The 20261-nt window shown below is 32.5% G+C and overlaps 3 protein-coding genes across 6 annotated transcripts in view; 1 reads left to right on the plus strand and 2 right to left on the minus strand.

Moving 5' to 3' along the window:
• LOC124366991 (vacuolar protein sorting-associated protein 51 homolog) overlaps positions 1 to 11292 on the minus strand; it is a 45794-nt gene extending 34502 nt beyond the window's left edge. For all 4 annotated transcript variants that reach the window (XM_046823640.1, XM_046823637.1, XM_046823639.1 and 1 more), the window contains exons 1-5: positions 11046 to 11292; positions 4757 to 4891; positions 4062 to 4163; positions 3222 to 3341; positions 1256 to 1396 (exon numbers count right to left, since the gene is read on the minus strand). In XM_046823640.1, the coding sequence (XP_046679596.1) occupies positions 1256 to 1396; positions 3222 to 3341; positions 4062 to 4163; positions 4757 to 4891; positions 11046 to 11150 (603 nt within the window). In that variant the 5' untranslated portion in view covers positions 11151 to 11292. The remainder of the gene's footprint in view (positions 1 to 1255; positions 1397 to 3221; positions 3342 to 4061; positions 4164 to 4756; positions 4892 to 11045) is intronic.
• The window catches only part of LOC124366998, a 413006-nt gene that overhangs the window by 185240 nt on the left and 207505 nt on the right, over positions 1 to 20261 (minus strand). The window lies entirely within an intron of this gene.
• Positions 13278 to 19643, plus strand: LOC124366994 (WD repeat-containing protein 61). Its single transcript, XM_046823643.1, has 2 exons — positions 13278 to 14465; positions 19402 to 19643. Exon 1 carries the CDS (start codon positions 13449 to 13451, stop codon positions 14427 to 14429), a length of 981 nt encoding a protein of 326 aa, XP_046679599.1. The 5' UTR covers positions 13278 to 13448; the 3' UTR covers positions 14430 to 14465; positions 19402 to 19643.

Genomic DNA, 20261 nt, shown 5'->3' on the forward strand with positions numbered 1-20261 from the left:
TTAAAGTCCCACATAAGATTGAGAATTCTTTTTGCAAAAGAAATAATTTGTTCCATAGAGTTTGATCTAATTTGTTTGGAGCGCAATAGCAGTTGTATATAAATAAGGATTTTTCTAAGTTTAATATTTCAATACTGTAAACTGGATTGGATAGTTCTCCAGGCCTGGAACTGGTACCCACTTTCCATTCTAGAGATTTGTGTACTAGGATTGCTGTACCACCATACCCATCATATCTGTCATTCCTTACCGTGCTGAAGTTTTTAAAGGTGAACTTTTCTTCTGGATATAACCAGGTCTCCTGGGTGTACAATGAGTTTTATGTTATTAATTGTAACAAAATGTTCTAATTCAGCCCGTTTTGACTTAATAGACTGAATATTCCATTGTATAATCCTAAGAGGTGGATTGTTTGTCATTACTGACGATGTCAATACCCACTGACAAGCCTACGAGAATCTGTTTAATATTTTCTAGAACTATATTGACAGCTTGCATCGGGTTTGCCAGCATTATCGGCAGCTGCATTTATCATTAGCTTTTCAAAATATAATTTTGCCTGGAATTCTCCATCGATTTTTTGAGGTGGGCTCTTTCATCCTCAGTAAGCTCACCTGACCTACTTTGCTTAGGACTTGGCCTATAACCTTCAGCAATTTTTCCTTTGGCAGGGATATTTGATGAGGGTTTTAAATTTCTGTTTCTAGACACAGTAGTGTTTCTTGTTGTTAAAAGGTGCTTGTCTGTCCTTTGGCTTTCTAGTGAGATGTTGCCATCCACTTTCTTCCGTTATTTCACCCTCATCCTCGCTGCCAATTAAAGTGTTATAGTAATTATCTGCGAGGATCGGTTTTTGAATAGGCCTAATAGAGTTAAGTTGAGGGAAGTCTTTATGACTTGTGACGTTATTAAAAAGTTAAATAAAAATGTGTATTGCTACAGATTTCGTCTGTAATTATTTAGTTTAACTCCATGTGTCTACTATTATTAATTATATATTTCTAAGGCATCTGTGCCATAAAATTTGAAAAGTTCATGATGTACATGTAATGCCTCGTCCACACTTACAGACATCTCTATGAAAATATTATCGGTACCTAGTATTTCTGTAGTAACTTACAACAGGTTCCAATACAACTTCTTAATCAAACAATAGTGCATTCACTATTTTAATATCCCACACAAAATGACATAAAAATTAAAACTATTGGTTTCTTTAGGTATGTGTGAAAAAGAAAGATAGAAAAATCCTCACATCTTTGCTCTTGAATTGTGCCCTCAGTCGTTCCTTCAGCTGGGCTAAGATATCTTCACACTCCTGTTGGATTCCTTGGAACGACTCCAGGTTCCCGTACTGTTCCAGAACCCTCTGTGTGTGCAGATAGTCCTGGACTGCCTGTTACATACATTAGTGTTACCTTTTTCAGTTTAAATGGTGGTTATGTAACATTTAAGCTGTGAGCTAGGCTAAGATACTACAAACAAACACTGTCATTGGATTATTCCTATTAAATTTAAAACTTCTTCAATCAAAGAACAAATATAAGTTTTTACCATCTCTTTTCACTCTAGGGCAGTGTTTCCCAAACTTTTTAGAATCAAGGCTCCATTTAGGTTGGTACTAGTTTCCACGGCGCCCCATCCCCTCAGTTCATCTCAAAAGAGTCGATGAAGAATAACAATAAAGTATTGTGACTTTATCATTCACATCGGTAAAATATTTGCCTGCATGTCTATTGTAAACTAGCCACCATAAAAATATCAAGTAAAAACTGTGTTTTTAATAAAATGATGTAAATCTATGTATTATTCACTATTACTGATTTTTAAAGAAGTATACTACTATTATATTGTTGTGAGACTTGGAGAAGTAAAAGTGAATATATAGAGGGATATAAGTAAGATACAAAGCGTTTAACATTTTAAATATTAATTCAAAGATTGCTTCATAAAAAATTACAATTTAGCTCAGATAATTAAATAATTTTTTCCTTTAATTAGTATATTAAAATCTGTACTCATGTTCGAAACTGTAACATCCACTTCTTTTTCAATTTTTAAGTTTGGTCTGTAGTCTGATCGAATGACTGCCACAGCTGAGAAGCCCATCTCACAAAGGTAGGAAGTCGCAAAAGGTATCAACACAAGCAACGCTTCTCTGGCAATTTGCGGGTTTGCTTTTCTCGACGTGACACCAAAACTCTAGCAAATAATTGGTTTTGAATCCAGTCTTTAATGAAGTATCGGTTTGGAATTCAACCAGTTGTTCACTCTCTTCAACGCATGCTGCAACTGTTTGAATATAAACGTAATTGTAAGTAGTTTATGGAGCTATAGGTATATTAATGATAATGAAATAATACGATGTAACATTATAAATATAGTCTAGTAAAGGCAATAATAAATATACATAGGTCAAAATAAATAATTTTTCACACATTATGATATTTATCTTAATTACTGTAGCTCAACCGCGATGCCCCTAGAAAGATTTGGAAATCCCTGGAAACCGTGGCGGACACTTTGGGAAGCACTGCATTAGGGCGTTGCTTTTGGAAACATATCTGATATGAAAATAACACAAAGAAAGTATTGCATAACCACTGTATAACGTAAGTCAATCTTCAATCTGGCAGTAATTTGCTATGTACTGGTAACTAATACATCAGTTTTACTTGTTTTGATAGAGTATTAACCCTTCCAAAACCAGCCCACTGTATATTGCCATTACATAACTATGTGAAAAAAGAATGGCTGACTATATCTAGTCAATCAATATCCAGTGGAAAAAGACTAGCCGCCTATATATAGTCGATAACCATAATTTTGTAATGTGTGATACTGTAAAGTTCAAATGTGAAGCTTCACTGATTATAATTTTATATTTTGTGCATAAAAATGGATGGCTAGTGAAACTTTTATATTCATATTTAAATGATTTACATGAAGAATTACAAACAACTATATTATTTTTATCAGTAAAACAAGGAACAAAAAATGAGTTACCATTATTTTACAGATTTGGTTCAAATTGAGCAAGATTACGGTCCATTCATGGATCTGTGTGTGCAAAATCTGTTAAATTGAGAGATAACAAAACCTAATAACAAAAACAAGAGTATGATTTATTAATGTGAAGGTAAGGCTCAACTTTTAAAAATTAATGCTGGCCAATGCTTTAAAAAATAATAGAGCTTGACTTGTCCATTGACATACTATACCTGCGCGTAGTTAGCTTCCTCCATCAGTGCCTTCAGCTTGGTCGGCAGTTTGAATAGGAACTGTAGTCTCTTCAGGAGAGAGTGGATACCAGACAGTCGTGCTATTTGCTGCCGAGAATCCTGATTACAAAACCAAATTATTATTAAACAAATATGATTGGTAAAAGACAACCTTGTGTTGGTTTCACTATAATTATATTGCAAATCCTATTTAATAATTTAAAACAATTTAAAGTTATATTGATTAAATTCTGTTCAATTTTCATTTTTTTTAGTGAATGACTATTGTGTATTTTTCATTTTCCAGAATGTGATTAACATTTTTTCTATTTGTATAACATTATACATTTTATGATGATGTAACCTTTGTGTTTTGTTACATAAATTTAATTATAATTTTACAACACACCTTGAATTTATTTTATGTAAAAATATTTTAAACTGTATTTCAATTGAAACAATAATCAAAATTGTTGGGATTGTATTGCAGATTTAGTTATTTTTATTGTTGCAATAGAATCTGCAGAACTAGTGATGGAGAAATGAAGACGGTTTTAAAGAATTGATTCATAACTAAAAGAATCGATTGAACTTTGAGAAACGATTCTTTAGAATTTGATTTTCCCATCACTAGATTGACAGTTATTAAACCCTGTCAAATATCCTACAACATATAGGACATATGGTTATTTTGTCTTGTCGGTTTATTTTACTACATATTATAAATTCGCTTTCTCTACATTGTCAATTGTGATAATTGTGTGTTTCTCAATACTTTAAGTATGTTTTCCCACTAAATCTTCAATACTTTACAGGCAGATGTAAGTTGATGAATTTTACCTGTAAAGTTGATGATATCAATTCAGAAAATGAAGTAATGGAATCCATGTTCTTTGCTAATAAATCCATTTCATCCTCCATTTTCTTGAAGTCACTTTTCATCTGCAAGATAAACAAGTTTACAGTTTAGTTGTCAGTAAAAATATTTAATGGATAAACTGTACTTGTGAATGTTGCGTTTAGCTCCTCTTCTCCTTCTTCTTTCGTGTAGCATTTGAAAACTGTTACTTCACAGACTTGACTTCTGAAATCTGGAGTCATGTTCGTCTGAAGAGATCCTAAAATTTAGTCAGTAACGTAGAAGCTTAAAACAAACTCTTCGCATCGTTTTGACATCAGTGACACGTAGACTACAAATTGAAGTGCAATCTGGGTGAAAAGGTATTCTCATTGTCTCATCAGGTGCACAATTGTTCAATTTGAGCTTTTATGTCACCGACTATTCTAGGATCTCTTCAGACAAACATGACACCAGATTTCAGGAGTCAAGTCTGCAACAGCATCAGATTTCAGATGCTGCACTAAAAAGGAAGGTGAACAGGAGCTAAACGCAACATTCACATTGAATCAACCCTTCCCACCATAGCTACGTTATGTGTCGGAAACTGTAATTTTCGACACAGTTATCAAAATTATTAGGATTTATTCAACTTGCCAAATCTTCCACTAAAAGAGTGATTAAAACTGGATATTACCTTTCTCACAGTATCTGTGGCAGATATGAACTTGTTATAGTTCTCATACACAAGGGTCTGCATATCAGAATGGAGGGTCAGAGTGTCTCTCACAATTTCTGTCTCGTGATCCATAATTTGTTGAAGTGAACATTCCTGAAAACAACAAAACTAGTACAGTGGACAAATTTGCCAATTACTTCAATTAGTAAGCTATGAAAAAATCTTAAACTTACTTCTTGTTCCAAAACGGTAAGTTTTTAAACATTAGAAATTGACAGATCAGGAAACAATTTGAAAGGTAAATTAGACAGTTTAACTAAAATTATAAAATAGATTTTGTTCTGAGTGTCTTGAGAATTTACAGCTTGCAGAATTTATAACAGTGATCATATAAAATTACAGTTACCTGTCCAATGACAAATTACATGTAACAATGTTGACAGGTTTTGATGCTATCAGATTTGAGTTTTTCAGTTACTGCCACGTTTTTTCCACAGAACATTAGATTGTAGAAAAATTCACTACACTTAAATCTCCAAGGTCTTTAGCAGCGTTTTCTGGGAGTTACAGAACATTCAGGATCAGTAATGGAAAACTAAGGCCTCTTTCAATAGAGATTTCGGTACTTTGGGATTATACCGACCACACCAGTATGAATCAATCAATCAATCAATCAATCAATCAAACATCTTTATTTCATAAAAATGTACATATCGTACAAGAAATAGTGTCAACAAAGTAATTGGTTTTAATTTAAACATTTACAATGTCCTGTGAACAATAAAAACAAATGAGATAAAACAGAAAACAAGAACCTCTTTATACACAAAAATTACACATTCTTAACTAGGTTCGTGCAGATTAGTTTAGGGGTTTTCCCCTTCTTCGGGCCAGAACAACATTAGTTCTAAATACAGGTTTTACAAACAATCATACAAACATTGAGCCTACAAATTAAAAATATTAAAATTAAGTGTTTTCACCTTCTTTCAACTTTCATACCTGTTCTATTAGAGTAGTCATTAACAATTTTCTTTTGAATAAAACGAAAAGGGGAAAAGCACAATGTATTTCAATGGTTTTCTTAGAGTAAGTAGCTCTTCAGTTGAGTAAAATGCAGATTTTATTAAAAAATTTTTTAATGATTTAAGAAAATTTGTTCGGATTTTTCTCTTGTTTAATATTTTGCGGTAAACAGTCAAAAAATTTGTTTCCTTTAAAAGAAGTTTTCTTTTCGAAAAAACACAATCTATGTTGTTCAACTTGTCGATGTGATCTAGTATTATATGTATGTACATTTTTCCCTATTGTAGTTTTATTATTTAAAAGTATGAATTTTTATTGTCTCAAAAATATATAAGCTGTACACTGTAAAAATCTTCAATTCTGAAAATATATGTTTTAACAGAGTCGGATTGTTTCAAATGGAGCATAATCTTTAAGGCCCGTTTTTGTTGGATTAAGATTCTGTCCATATTTCGTTTTGTTGTTGTGCCATATATACCAATTACCATAAGAAATGTGGGAGTGGATTAAGGCGTAGTAAATAGATTTTAATGTTTCTATGTTACATGATAGTGCCATTCTTCTTAGAGCATAAAGGCCACTTGATGTTTTGCGCATAACAAGATTTACATGCTCATCCCACGTTAAGTTTTCATCTATAACTAATCCTAGAAATTTAGTTTCTTGTACTTGGTCCAGTATCTTATTTTCGACAAATATTGTGGGCCGTAATTTATTCTTAGCTTGCTTTGTTGAGGAAGGAAATAAAATTAGATTTACTAGAATTCAAAAGGAGATTTTTACTGTCCAAAAAGTCTTTCACCAACGACAAGCCAATGTGAGAGGAAATTTCTATTTGCTCTTCACTTTCCGCAGTTACAATTATGTTTGTGTCATCTGCATAAAGGCAAACTTTATTATCATTGCCCCATACTATTCCAGGTAGACCTTTCAAATAGCATAGGAACAGTAATGGGCCCAATATCGATCCCTGGGGGACACCATATTGAACAGTTAAAAGACGAGAAGCATATTTTTTCCTTATATCTAACTTTTACATTTTCTTTATAATGATTAATTTCAACAAATTGTTTTCTTTCTGACAGGTATGATTTAAAACCATGTCAATTCTGTACTTTTCACTCCAAGAGTATAAAGTACATTCAGTAACTTACTGTGTTTCAACACTATCGAAGGCCTTGACAAATCCAGAAAAATTGCCAATTATTTTTTGCACCTCTATCAACAGATTCAATTATTGATTCAATAAACTCAACTCCTGCCGTTGTAGTAGACTTACTGGACCTAAAGCCATGTTGTTGTTTATCTAATAGCTCATTAGTTTCGAGATAATTAGAAAATTGACTATATACTACTTTTTCTAAAATTTTTGAGAATACTGGAAGTACCGATACTGGTCTATAACATTTCACATCCTCTAAATTACCCTTTTTTAAATATAGGTATAAACTCGGGCTATTTTAAATTTATCTGGAAATATACCTGAGATTAGGGAATGATTGATTACATGAGTTAATGGAATACAAATAAAAGGCAAAGCTGCCTTTATAATTGTAATAGGAATGTCATCGTATCCTGAAGAGTACTTATTATCGAAGGATGTTATTATTTTTGCAATTTCATTTTCTGTTACCATTTTGAATTGAAATTTTGTGTTGACTTGACTAACATTTAATAAAGTAGCTTTTTGCCGAGTGCTCAATGTTTGGGACTACTAGATCTTTAACTGCATTCACAAAGAATTCATTAAATGTTTCACATATTAACAGATGGATCAGTTATGTAGTGACCCAGATGAAATAATTTAGTGTTTGTGTAGGTTTTTGACAGTTTTCCAGTTTCTAAATTTTACTAAGTTCCATGTAGTTTTAATCTTATTTTTTGAATTCATAATTTTTTCCTCAAAGTATAACTGTTTATTACTAATTACATTATTTCGTAGATCTTGCTTTTTACTTTTGATTAATAATTTTAATTCGTTATCTTTACATATTCTAAATTGAGACTCCAAAATAAGTTATTTCAGTTTGCTTTAGTTTTAACTCATCATTAATCCATTTTATTTCTACTATCCAACTTTTCTGTAATATACAATTTTGGAAAATTAACATCAAAGTAATACTTAAATATATTGTAAAAAACTATCATATTTAAGGGGAATGGTAGATTGAGAGACATCTAACCAATGTTCTAAGCTTAATTGTTTGTGAAATATGTCTATGTTACTTTTATCAAATTTTTTCTTACTTGTTTTCTAACTAGAGTATATTTTTTGATTCTAAATCTAAACAATTCCATTATTTGGCCATCATGATCAGAAATATGAGTGATTGCCCCAATTACATTTAAACTATTGGGTTCTATATTGGTGATGAAGTTATCAATTGCTGTTTTTGAATGTTCTGTTACTCGAGTAGGGAAATTTACCATATACCTCATACCCATAACCAGATAAAACATTTACAAATCTAGTATAAGTGTGGTTTTTTTACTAAAACATCCACATTAAAATCTCCAGCAAGAACAATTTTTTCAAATTTTTTACATAAAATGTCTAGTATAAATTTCTAAATTTTCAAAAAAGCTGTTTAAGTTTGAACCATTTGGGGATCTGTAAATACATCCTAATACGAAAGAAAACCCACTATTTATGATTTCTGTCAAGCAACATTCAAATTCTTTTTTTACTAATATTGATTGAAAATAAGGGATTTCTACAGCTTTAAAGTTTACATTTGTATGAGTCAAAATTATGACACCTCCACCCCGTCCTAGGTTTCTTGAAAAATAAGAAGCTGTTACAATAATTTGAAATTTTTAGCAAGTCTATTTCTTTCTTTTATCATCTTATGCTCGCTTAGTGCAATTATGTCCGGTTTTGATTCAGTGAGAAAATGTCAAGAAGATCCAGACGAGATGGGAAGGTGTTGAACATTGTGATGTAATATTGAAAGGCTTTTATATACTGGATTACTTGAACAACAAGAAGTTTTTTTGGATATGGAAAGGTTAGGACTTATTAACAGGGGGGTGTTTGCTGTGGTACTAGGGAGTTTAAACAAGATGAAGGGTTCTTGCCAGGTGTCAAGGGAGCTTGCAGTGACTTGGTGGGGACTGTTAATGGCGGGAAGTCTGAACAATGCAAATGAAATGAATTCAAGTTAAAACTAGACTGGGTGGAGACAGGAACACTTTTGGGAGGTGCCGAGGTCTTTGGTCGCCGGCGTATCTGCAGATCCTGCCTTCTTAATCTCCTCCTTCAGCTTCCCTGACAAATACTGCGTGGGAAAGTCCATGATGTAATACTCTACGAGCAGTAGACTGTTCCTTGGTGACCACCACCACCTTTGCCCCTGTGGTCTGATGAAACTCATTGTGAAGAACACAAAAATAGAAATTTATAGAAACAAACATGATAGAACGAAAAAACAACTCTTCAATTACAAAATTACAAACTTACAAGCATTTCCAGGTATTGTGATCGGTATTGTTGTCGCTGTTATCTTATCTTTCTCGAGAATCCTGATTACGGCAGGCCGCGCGGCATCACGTGATTTGCACGGTACATAATTGCCTTTCCATTTCAATTCAATTTATATTTCTGATTAGCCCCTCTAGAATTTGATATTTTACTGATAGGTACTATCTCGAGGGATGTTTTTCTTTCGTCGACATCAGCGCGGGGCAGCACCGAAGGTGCTGTCGAAGCCCGCGCTGATGGCCGGAGGCACTCGCATTTTGGGTGGCGGAATGTGATCAAGAATAAAAACAAGTTTTGAGTGTTTTTTTAATAAAGAGTTTAGTTTGGTAAATGTTTGTTTTTGTTAAATTTTTGTGTTTGGAGAAATGTAGAGGTAAAACACGAAAGTACAACAAAGCGATGCACCAGCTGAACGGGCGGCGAGGCTCTGCAATCACGTTATCTACTAGACGCTCGACTTTGACCTCTGTCTGAGGATGGGGAGGGGTTTGCGATAAGACAATTCCTGTTTTATACTGACGAAATAGTCTTCTACGCTAATCTAGTAATCAGTAGAAGCAAAATGTTAAATAACGATTCATGTCTGGGTGTGGTCGGTATAATCCCAAAGTACCGAGATTTCATTGAACAGTTTAATGTAAGAAAAGGTGGATGTGTGGACTTCCAGGCACAATCACTGCCAACTTGGATGAAAGGAAGGTTAGCATTATTCTAATATATCTACCACTCGAAACAGGGCACAGTACGTCTTCTTCAGGTTGAAGATTGAATATTGTCTTTGGTATGAAGACACCACACCAACCATCATTTTTCCCCCTTAGCAGACTAAATCAATTAACCAAATTATTCCTTCACTATTTAATATTTGTGAATTGTGATAAAACAGAAGCAACTACAATTGGTTTTCGATCAGTTGGAAAAATGTCTTATGTGATAGGAGGAATTTTCAACTCAACTGGAAATTCTCTAAAGGGCTTCATATAATAGTCCCTCAAATTTCAGTTCAGAATACCAGGCTCTCAAGTGTACATCTGTACTAACCCGGAAATGTCAGCCATAGTTAAATAATATAGATCTAATCAACAATTCCGTATTTATAAATTATAAATTAAAAACCAAAGTGTTAAATTATTAAAAATTATCGAATTGTGAAGCATCAGAAACAAAATTAAACATAGACCATACTTACAATTATTTTTAACAAAACAGTTTTTTAAGATATATAAAAAAGAACTGATGTAAAAAAACTGTCAAAAAACCAAATCAGTTGTGTGTTGTATTTGTATACTCTGGTCAAGAATTGTATGTTGTTGAATATAACATATTGCAGTACTATGTAGTAACGCTGCATTCACAGCTCAAAAGAACATCCAGTACTCAGCCCTTGTAATTATTAGCAATACACATAGCCTACATTTTTTTTATTCGTCATTGAATTATTACTTTTTTAGATATAAAAACAGCTGAACTATAAAGTAATTTGAATTACCTATAACTTAATTTAATCTGACATTTTGGTCTGGGTTTCGGTGATTTAGATCATCATGAATATCGATTATTCATATGTGGTGGTGGCTGCTTATTATACTGTAAATCAAGAAAAGATATGACATATCATACATACATTATAGCCTACTCTACATAATTTTTATAAATTTTAAGAATGTTATAATAAATTCATTAAAAATGTCAAAAATGGGGCGGTATTCTAGAGAGAAATAATGAGAAGCTGGAGATTTAAATGGGTATGTGTGCTCAAGAAAGAGTAACCGTCTTGGTAAAACTTAGATCTAGACTTACCTTTAGCAGTTTTTGCATATACATATCAGGATGAAATTGTTGGCCATCTAAATCAAAGGGATTTAAATGAATCTTTCCTTTTGCTTCCTCTTCTTTTTCAGCCATTTAAATTAAGGATTTTTAAATAGTATAATTTCAAAATATTACTAGATCAAACGTACCACTAACCTAAACTTTCAACCATAAACACCAACACTAAGGATTAGTTTGACAGATGACAGGTTGACACTAGAGTAGACAGCAGTAAAAGACTAATACATCTGTTCTAATACTTTTTTCTACCAGATCATTTGTAGTAAAAGGGTTACATAAATTCCATGTAGCTTATTTTTCAGCACATATTGATCGTCTAAATTTTTGAGGCTGTTAGTTAATTATGTTAATGTTCCTTTTTATGGATATCAATATTAAGGCTAATTTAGCTTTATCTTTCTTTTGCTGTATAGTGATTATGTTTTTATTTGTAAGAGTAATAGTTTAAGCAGGTTCCATATAGATATTTAACATTTTATCTCACCCAGTTGTCCTATACTTTTCACTTTCCATAGTTGAATCCTCTACGGTACAACATTAGCATTGGGATGTCAAGTTCAATTCGGACATCGAGAAGCCCCTTGAATTTCAGGAAGTGTGTTTAAGTAAGACGAGAAGAGTGATCCTGTGGTTTGCATGCATGAAAACTCCTATATAACATTATAGGGAAGAAGTAAAGTTTTCACTACTGTATTTAATTTTTTTTTTTTTTTGTTATAGTAAAAAAAAACAATTTTATCGCCATAAACTTTATAAAACAAAGTGATCACTATATTAAAAATTACCAACAGCCAATATTTTAAAACATTGTATTATTTGAGGTTTTTCGATAGCCGGGCTATCTTCCCATGAGGTACTTCATGAAAGTAAATACAAAAAATAAGTTTCATTACTTATAAAATAACTTCCCATTCCTGTTTAGGAATGCAAATATATATTTTTGTCTCAATACATATAAATATGTGTCTATACATGTTATGCACCATGATATTCAAAGTTCAATTGCTAATTCATTATAATAGCGATGGGTCCCGAAAATAACGAAAGCAGAATCACACAAACTGAGTTTAATTCTTTTCTATTTTGCATAAGTTTGTGCGCGAAGAGATTTGCTATAAACACAAAAATACCCTTTTTACATCCGGTACTTCGTGATGACCAAGATGCGTTTCGGCGAGTGTCGCTGTAAAATTTGTTTTTAGCCCACGTTCTTGACATCTTTGCTTTACTATTCACCTGTTTCGGTTTCCATTAATCTCTTTAATTTAGCGTAGTAGTAGTTTTCCATAGTTTTTGTATACATTGGTATAACAGTTTAAGGTTATTGGTTTATGTACAAACGCATCTTAATAATGCAGAGTTTGTACGGTACTTATCAAGCACTAGCTCCAGATACGTGTGTCGTGTGAGACACATGGGATCATGTATACAGTTAAAAATTGTTAATAATTAAACTAATTTGAATTGTGAACTGTGAACTTACTGTATCGTATTATGATGATCCATATTTACGAAGTATGAACTGTATCAATAGGGAGCCCACATTGATGACCGGAGGTATTTGTGGCCCGATTTTGTAGAATTTGAATTCAATACTTGATAGTTATTATCTCAAGCAATATCTTTGGTTTATCGTCAGCAATGAGGGCATGTTTTTGTAAAGGCAGACATAATTGAATGGTTAATGCATTGGGAGTTTGTAATTATTTAATGGGTAATAAATGTCTCATTCGTGATTTGTTACAAACTACACAGCAATACAGCGATTTACGCGTTATAAATACTGATATTGTATAATAATATATACCTGGCTGTGTTTGCTAATTTAGGTAATAAAAACTATAACAATCCTTACGTAATAATAATATTGTTATGCATTCTATAATTATTGACAGAAATAACAAGCAAAAATAATTTTAAAAATAAAAGTAACAATTAAAACAAACTGTCCCAAGTAAATTTGTATTCTGGTGGTAATTGGTTTAGGATGTAAGCAATTTTTATTCAATGATATTTGGGTTTTATTAATTTTTACAAATATTAATTTTTTAAATTTAATCACTAAATGTGCGTACTGGTAGAGAGTAAAGCTTTGTGCTACAAAAACTAAACTTACACTTTTGCGAACAACAAAAACGTCAATGTTTTGGTTAGGAGTTTCAGTTTGTATACAATAACTCTTCTTCTTCTTCAGTTTATGGCATGCTGTCGCTGTCGGGAAGTGTGGTTAAGGGTTGATGAATATTTTAGTCGGTGTCTCATTGTTGGTTAGTGATATTTATAAGGATATTGTGTTTAAATAAAGTGATAATAAAGTTGTACGTTTAAAGTTATACATCTTTAAGTTCAGTCATCTAATTTAATTCTTCAATGTATTCATTACTGAATAGAAAGGAAAATGCACACGAGGATAGTATATGGAGTGTGGCTTGGGGGAGAGTTCGACAAGAAAAACCCGAAAATGATGATGTTAACAATGGAGATGATGATCGTTCAAGAGATTCGACAACTTCTATACATGAAGCAGTAGATTATGTTGTGTCTGGCTCTGTGGATGACAAAGTCAAAACGTGGACTGTTGGAAACAATGGGCTAAATCTGAACCATGAGTTGGAAGGACATTCTCTGGGCGTTGTGTCTGTTGCTGTCAATTCTGATTCTACCATGATAGCCAGTAGTTCTTTAGATTCTTCTGTAAGATTGTGGAATGCTACCTCCGGAGAAAGAGTAGGAGTTATAGAGGCTGGCCCAGCTGATGTTTGGACAGTCTGTTTTTCTCCTGACGACAAGTTCATAATCTCTGGTAGTCACGCAGGCAAGATACATATGTACAGTGTAGAAACTAGCAAGCAAGAAAGAACCTTAGATACTAGAGGAAAATTCACTCTTAGTATTGCTTACAGTCCAGATGGCAAGTACATTGCTTCAGGAGCTATTGACGGAATAATAAACATATTCGATGTTGTCTCTGGAAAATTAGTCCATACACTTGAAGGACATGCTATGCCGATTCGCTCTCTTACTTTCTCTCCTGATTCTCAGTTGTTACTTACTGCTTCTGATGATGGTCACATGAAGCTTTATGATGTTCAACATGCAAATGCTGTGGGTACATTATCAGGCCATGCGTCATGGGTTCTCAGTGTTGCATTTTCCCCTGATAAGAAATACTTTGCTTCTGCTAGCTCTGATCACTCAGTCAAAGTCTGGGAATTGGCAACCCGTTCTTGTGTTCATACTTTTAACGAACATACAGACCAGGTTTGGGGAGTTCGATTTAATCCAGAATCAAATAGACTTGTGTCTGTGTCAGAGGACCGATGTATTAATATATATGAGTGTCCCGTTTAATAATGAGCCTACAGTTCTACTACCTAATTTGTTGTGGTAAGTATTTATATAAATTTAACTAGGACTAAGCATTAGATAGCAATAAGTGGGCTAACCTACTAAAATTACATTAACACGTAATACAAATCGTAGTGGTGTATCAATTAAAAGTGGTACAATCTCGAGGGATGTTTTTTTTTGCCAGAAGCATGGGACCACCGAAGTACGTACTTATGGACAGGGGCATTTCCGATCGGTACTATCTTGACCTCAGATCATGTACCAGATCGTCCACCATGATTTGATGAAAAGTTTGGACAATCTGAGGTCGGGAAAGTACCGATCGGATATGCCCCTGGGATCATTCCTTTTCAAATCAACGTATTCAATAGCACCCAGGAGGTATCACTTCTGGCTGGTTTATACCTTCCAGTGGAACCTACCACTGAGCACAGCAAAAACTTATGTGTCACTTAAATCTGGGCAGCCTTTTGAATGTCCAGAAGCGGCACATCACTAACCGCAAATGTCAAGATTTTGGCGTGCAAGGGTAATTCAAAAGGTCTAGCCTACTGCGGAGACTGTTGGAGTTGGTGGGATTCGTTCTCTAAGTATTAGAGGTTCTTGCTAGCCTCAACAAGGGTGTGCCACTCCCCTGCCTGCTTTGACTGAATGGGCTGGTTCAGAGCTAGCCACCCCTTCTTCCGGGGGGGACATGACTTTGAGATTAGTGCCCTAATTCTTCATGAATCTCTATAAGAGGTGGCCTCTAACCCCTAACCTTCCCCAGCCTGAATATCTTGTCACCACTCTGGAAGCAGTGATAAGGTTCTTATAGGACTAAGTGCAATTTATAAGTTTCTTGTCCTAAGAGAACAAAAAAAATCAGCCTATGAAAAAATAATTTGGACTTTGATGTCTCAGATTTTGGTGATTTTTTTGTGTGGAAGTTAAACCTACTAACACTATTTTATAAACATATTTTACATTTGGGTAGGGTACGATAAGCGGACCCGGTTTTTTATATCGAAATTGGCAACCGATATTACTTAATCATAACCATCGATATAATCAATCGATACTAATTAATCATTTTGAATAATCTATATCAACAGCTATAAATACTTTCAAATAATACACGTAAGGTAATTTTACATAAGTAACATTTAATTATTAAAAATGACAGTCAATTTTAGAAAACTACACAACATTGCTTTGAAAGATGATAAGACATGTTTTCCGTGGCTTCAACATGGACTCGTACCGAAAAAACCCATTATGTGAAATTTGTGGGAATGAAACAAATGTAACTGTTAGAGGAGCAAATATGGTCGTCTTTGGTTTTCATAATTTTGGTTATAATAATTTGTTTGATCGCTGTTAATATTAAATTCACATTTTAATTTAAAACATATGTTTGTTATTGGGGACTATAGATACTTTTATATCGAATGATAATCTAGGATTTGAGATGCGAATATTAGATATCGATGATAACATTTTTCGATATAAAAAACCGGGTCCGCTTATCGTACCCTACCCTTACATTTTTCTACCTTCGGGTTTTTGAGTGACAGGCTTTCAAAAACCTGTAAAAATGCAGGTTTTAGTCATGTCTCAGAATTTTTTTAATTAACGCAATTAAAAAGTTATTAAAGCTAAAGAACTCATAATTTTTTTGAAAAAAATATGTGTTAAAATATTTTTTTAAATAAGAAACCATTTACGTCACATTCTGCAATTTGGCATATTTGTAGTCAGGTATAGTGTAAATAACATATATTTTTCAAAAAAATTAAAGGGAACGTGTATTAGTTTTTGGAAGCATTAAAAAAAATTTTAAATTATAAAGACATAGTATTGATATATCAAAATAATTTCAAATGGAAAAGAATGCTACAAATTTGAGCTCTTCATTTTTAACAGATTTTTAGCTACGGTGATTAGAAAATACTGAAACATGGCCAAAAACTGACTTTTAGTGAATTTTTTAAAAACCTGTAACTCAAAAACCCAAAGGCAGAAAAATGTAAAACTGCATTTAAACTAGTTTTGGTATGTACAACTTCCATACAAAAAATCATAAAAATCTGAGAGGTCAAGATCCAGATCATTGGTTGGTTTGACATGAAATACCCCCTGGCCATCAGTGCGGGCTTCAGTGCCATCACACACTTATGGCGAAAAAGTAAAAACAAACTGTAAACTGTCTATTTACTTTATATAACCACGTTTATATTTATTAAGTATAACCTTTTGAACAAAATGGCTATTTCAGATGTCAATTTGTTTTTCATTTTAACTTGGAACTGATTTTGAAATATAGCCTATGTATGTGATTTTGTATTTACTTTTCAGTACATACAACATTTTGGATAATTCATTTAAGCCAACCTTTTTTTATAGCCAGTTTCATACTGAACAAGAAAATATAATGTGTCATGCTTTGTCTTATTTAATTATACAAGCTTTATAAACGTCAAAACTCCAGAGTGAAATAATGGGCAGCTGTAGAATTAAATTTAATGCATATTGCAATCGTTTCAAACATAAATGAATTATTGGCTAAATTCAAACCATTGTATCTTTGTAGGTCTAAAATAATGACTAATTAATTTTCTATATATTACAACTGAGATCCCATAATGAAACTTTCAGAATTTAAATCTTAACATATATTTTGACTGCAGTACAATAATGATTTATTATGAATCTCTATAGGTCAAATGTATTCGATAGTTTCAATACTTAATCTATAATCATGATTTCGATTATGGTGGTGGCCACTTATTATACTACAGCCTTTATTTTTACTTAATATAACCCTTAAAATGTCTGTCTTAAGTATTAAAAAACGATAAATTTGTAGTAAAACCTTCATTCAAATTTTGTAAATGTTTATTTATGTTACATATAATCTTTAGGTATATTACTGCAAGAAAAAACTGTAAATGATTTTTTTTCATTCTCATACTAAATTTGATAATAACTTAATAGATATTTAAAAATGTATGTAAATTAATGTACAGATAAATACCCATAAAGACAATTGGTATTGTTATTGTGTATATATATAGCTGGCTGAACAAATCAGAAACTTATCTTATTTTAACTACTCTCTCTCTCTCTCTGATGTCAGTATGGTAAATAAAGTGAGCAAACTTCTTTGTTATTTTACTTAGTTATCAGATAACACTCAGACTGTTACAAACATGACATTTACAGTTTTGAGTTAATATTAAAAGTGGAGTAAGACAGGTGAAATAAATATCAACCAGCAGATATGACTTACAGCCCAGCAGGCCTCATACTATGATGCCTCAGAGCATTATGGGGAAATTGAGATCAATTGTCTTTAAAGTTGAAAACAGTTATATACAAATATTGAGGAATGAAAAGAGATACACGAAATGCTCGAGGAAAGTCTGAAAGATTCCCAAGAGAGAGAGATAGAGTTTTTATGCTCCAGATAGCACCACACTAGGTCTGAAGCCCCCACCGAAGGCTTCAACTCCCCACCTTAGATTTCCAGGTTTTCTATTGGTTAGTATTGTTGGCTGTGAGTGACGTTGTGGGCCAAACCCAAGTTTCTGCTTATCCTTGTGGTCTACATGTGGTTGAGTTATTTGTTTACCAAACGAAGTTAGCCAACATCCTTTTTAATATGTGTTTTTAATTTGGAATCGTGGTTGGCTTGTGAAAACTAATAATTCTTTTTTAAGAAATATACAAAGTCTAACATGTTGTTGTTGACATAACAAATTCGGCCAGTTGGAATATTAATCAACTCCAAACTGGCCATGGTATTTCTCTTACAAGGTGGGAAAATGCTTGTGCCAAACTCCAGCTGTTTAGCTTGCCATATATAACATTACCTTGTTTAATTAAAAAAATAACTGTAACGATTGGGTTATTATATTAGTTTACCATCAAAATATTACATGTGGGTTGTTATATGGGAAACCATTGAACATTTTACACTTAAAATCTACTGTTGTGTGATAAACCCCAAAATATTCATCTGGGTGGAGGCTGGATTTCATCTTGTTTGGTTTGACTAATTTTCTCGTTTTTTTACCACACTCAAAGTAAATCACTATTTAAAATACTAATAATTCAAAACTATACACGAAAACTTGGTTTCTTAACACAGAAAGTAAATAAACTTCAAGCAAGCATGCTGGTGTTTATAGCCGAATTCGCATCAGAGGTCAATAGAAAACAAATAGCTGTTGGTATGCGTCTATGGATCAGTAATCGCCTAATACAAATCAAAAAATTACTTAATTTAATATAAACTGTAGAAATGGATGTTTACCTGTTCTCTGTTGGATATTTTCAACAGCTAATCCTTCGTTTTTTACTGAGAGCGCTCTCTGTATATAAAACCATTATCACATTTTAGTGATCGTCACGTCTGCGTATATAAAAGCTAGCGATGCTTGAAGGGTTACAATTACAGTGGCTTAAAACAAATGTTACAAAAAATACATTTTTTAACTTATTATTGGTATTGTACATGAAAAGAATCCATCAAAAAAAGCTAAATATGTGTGGAAAATGTTTGAGCTCTAGTCTAATTTAACTTATGAACAGATCAAAACATATCTGGTTAAATATCTTTGTTATTGTTATAGTTATTTAAAATTTGTAACTTGACATCTAGTATAACTAAATTAGTTTCAATATTACCTGTTAATTTCTGTCAGGTTACCATGTAGATTCGGTTAATCGTAATTAAAATATGGATTGACATGACCAAACTGTAGTCCATTGTGAAAACCTTTCATCCTTTGAACTCCTTTCATCCGAATCCCAATCATAGACACAGTTTATGATTTTATTAAAACTGTTGTAATATAATAATATAATTAACTTAATAAATCAAATGTTTGTGCACTGGATGTCATTATAACTTGAATTATACAATTCTGCTGCACAGTTTGTGATTAGGCTTTTTATATATCAATTTGCATAATTTGTTATTTTTCAGAAATGTGCTGAAATCAACAGCAGAGGGAGTTCCTTGCAAGAAGAGGAAAATGCTAAAACTTTGTATTTTGAAACACGTTAATACCATTTTATTTAATAAGGTAAACTGCAATATTTACCCATTCATCTTAAATTAACACAAAGTGTTTTATAAAAGATATATAAGGATTGTATAAAATGAATTGATATTATTGTAATTTGACAAGATTTTTATGTTGTGTAAATATACTGTGTTTTCTGGTTTTTCAGTGTTATTTATCAAGAGAACCTTTACTTTTAAGAATCTTATAAATTACTTAATTATTTTATAGAGATATTGATGGAACAAACATAATATATGGGTTTGTTAGAGTATGGTATAGAAAATAAAGAAAAAAAGGAAGGCTGTATTATACTGGCATTGCTGTACCCATGTTTTGGAAACTCAACTTGCATAATTTAAAAATTCCACTAAATCCATGGTAAACAATTTCCTTATTTTTAAGTGGTTAGTCAGGACTAGCAGGTCCTCTTAACCTCTGCAAAACAACTACAACGTAAAATGCTTATTTCTTTAGATTAAAACTTGTACATAACTGGTTAACTAAACAATCAATCGAAGTATCCTTTATTCATTTTGTACAATGTACAGAATAGTGTCACATTTATTAAACATCAAATAGTTAAATAACAATGCAATATATGAATATGTTTACCATTCAACACAATTTTAAAATACAACTTACTAACTTACTTTTATATGACTTAAGGTAAATATCCTTTACCATTGTATTTCTAAAAAATACTTGAAAAGGGGATTTTTTAGTAATTTTTGCTTGCCTAAAAACCCCCAATAATGTGTTTTTTTTGTAAGTGTAGCTG

Source organism: Homalodisca vitripennis, chromosome 7 (genome assembly GCF_021130785.1).
Source record: "Homalodisca vitripennis isolate AUS2020 chromosome 7, UT_GWSS_2.1, whole genome shotgun sequence".
Classification (NCBI taxonomy): domain Eukaryota; kingdom Metazoa; phylum Arthropoda; class Insecta; order Hemiptera; family Cicadellidae; genus Homalodisca; species Homalodisca vitripennis.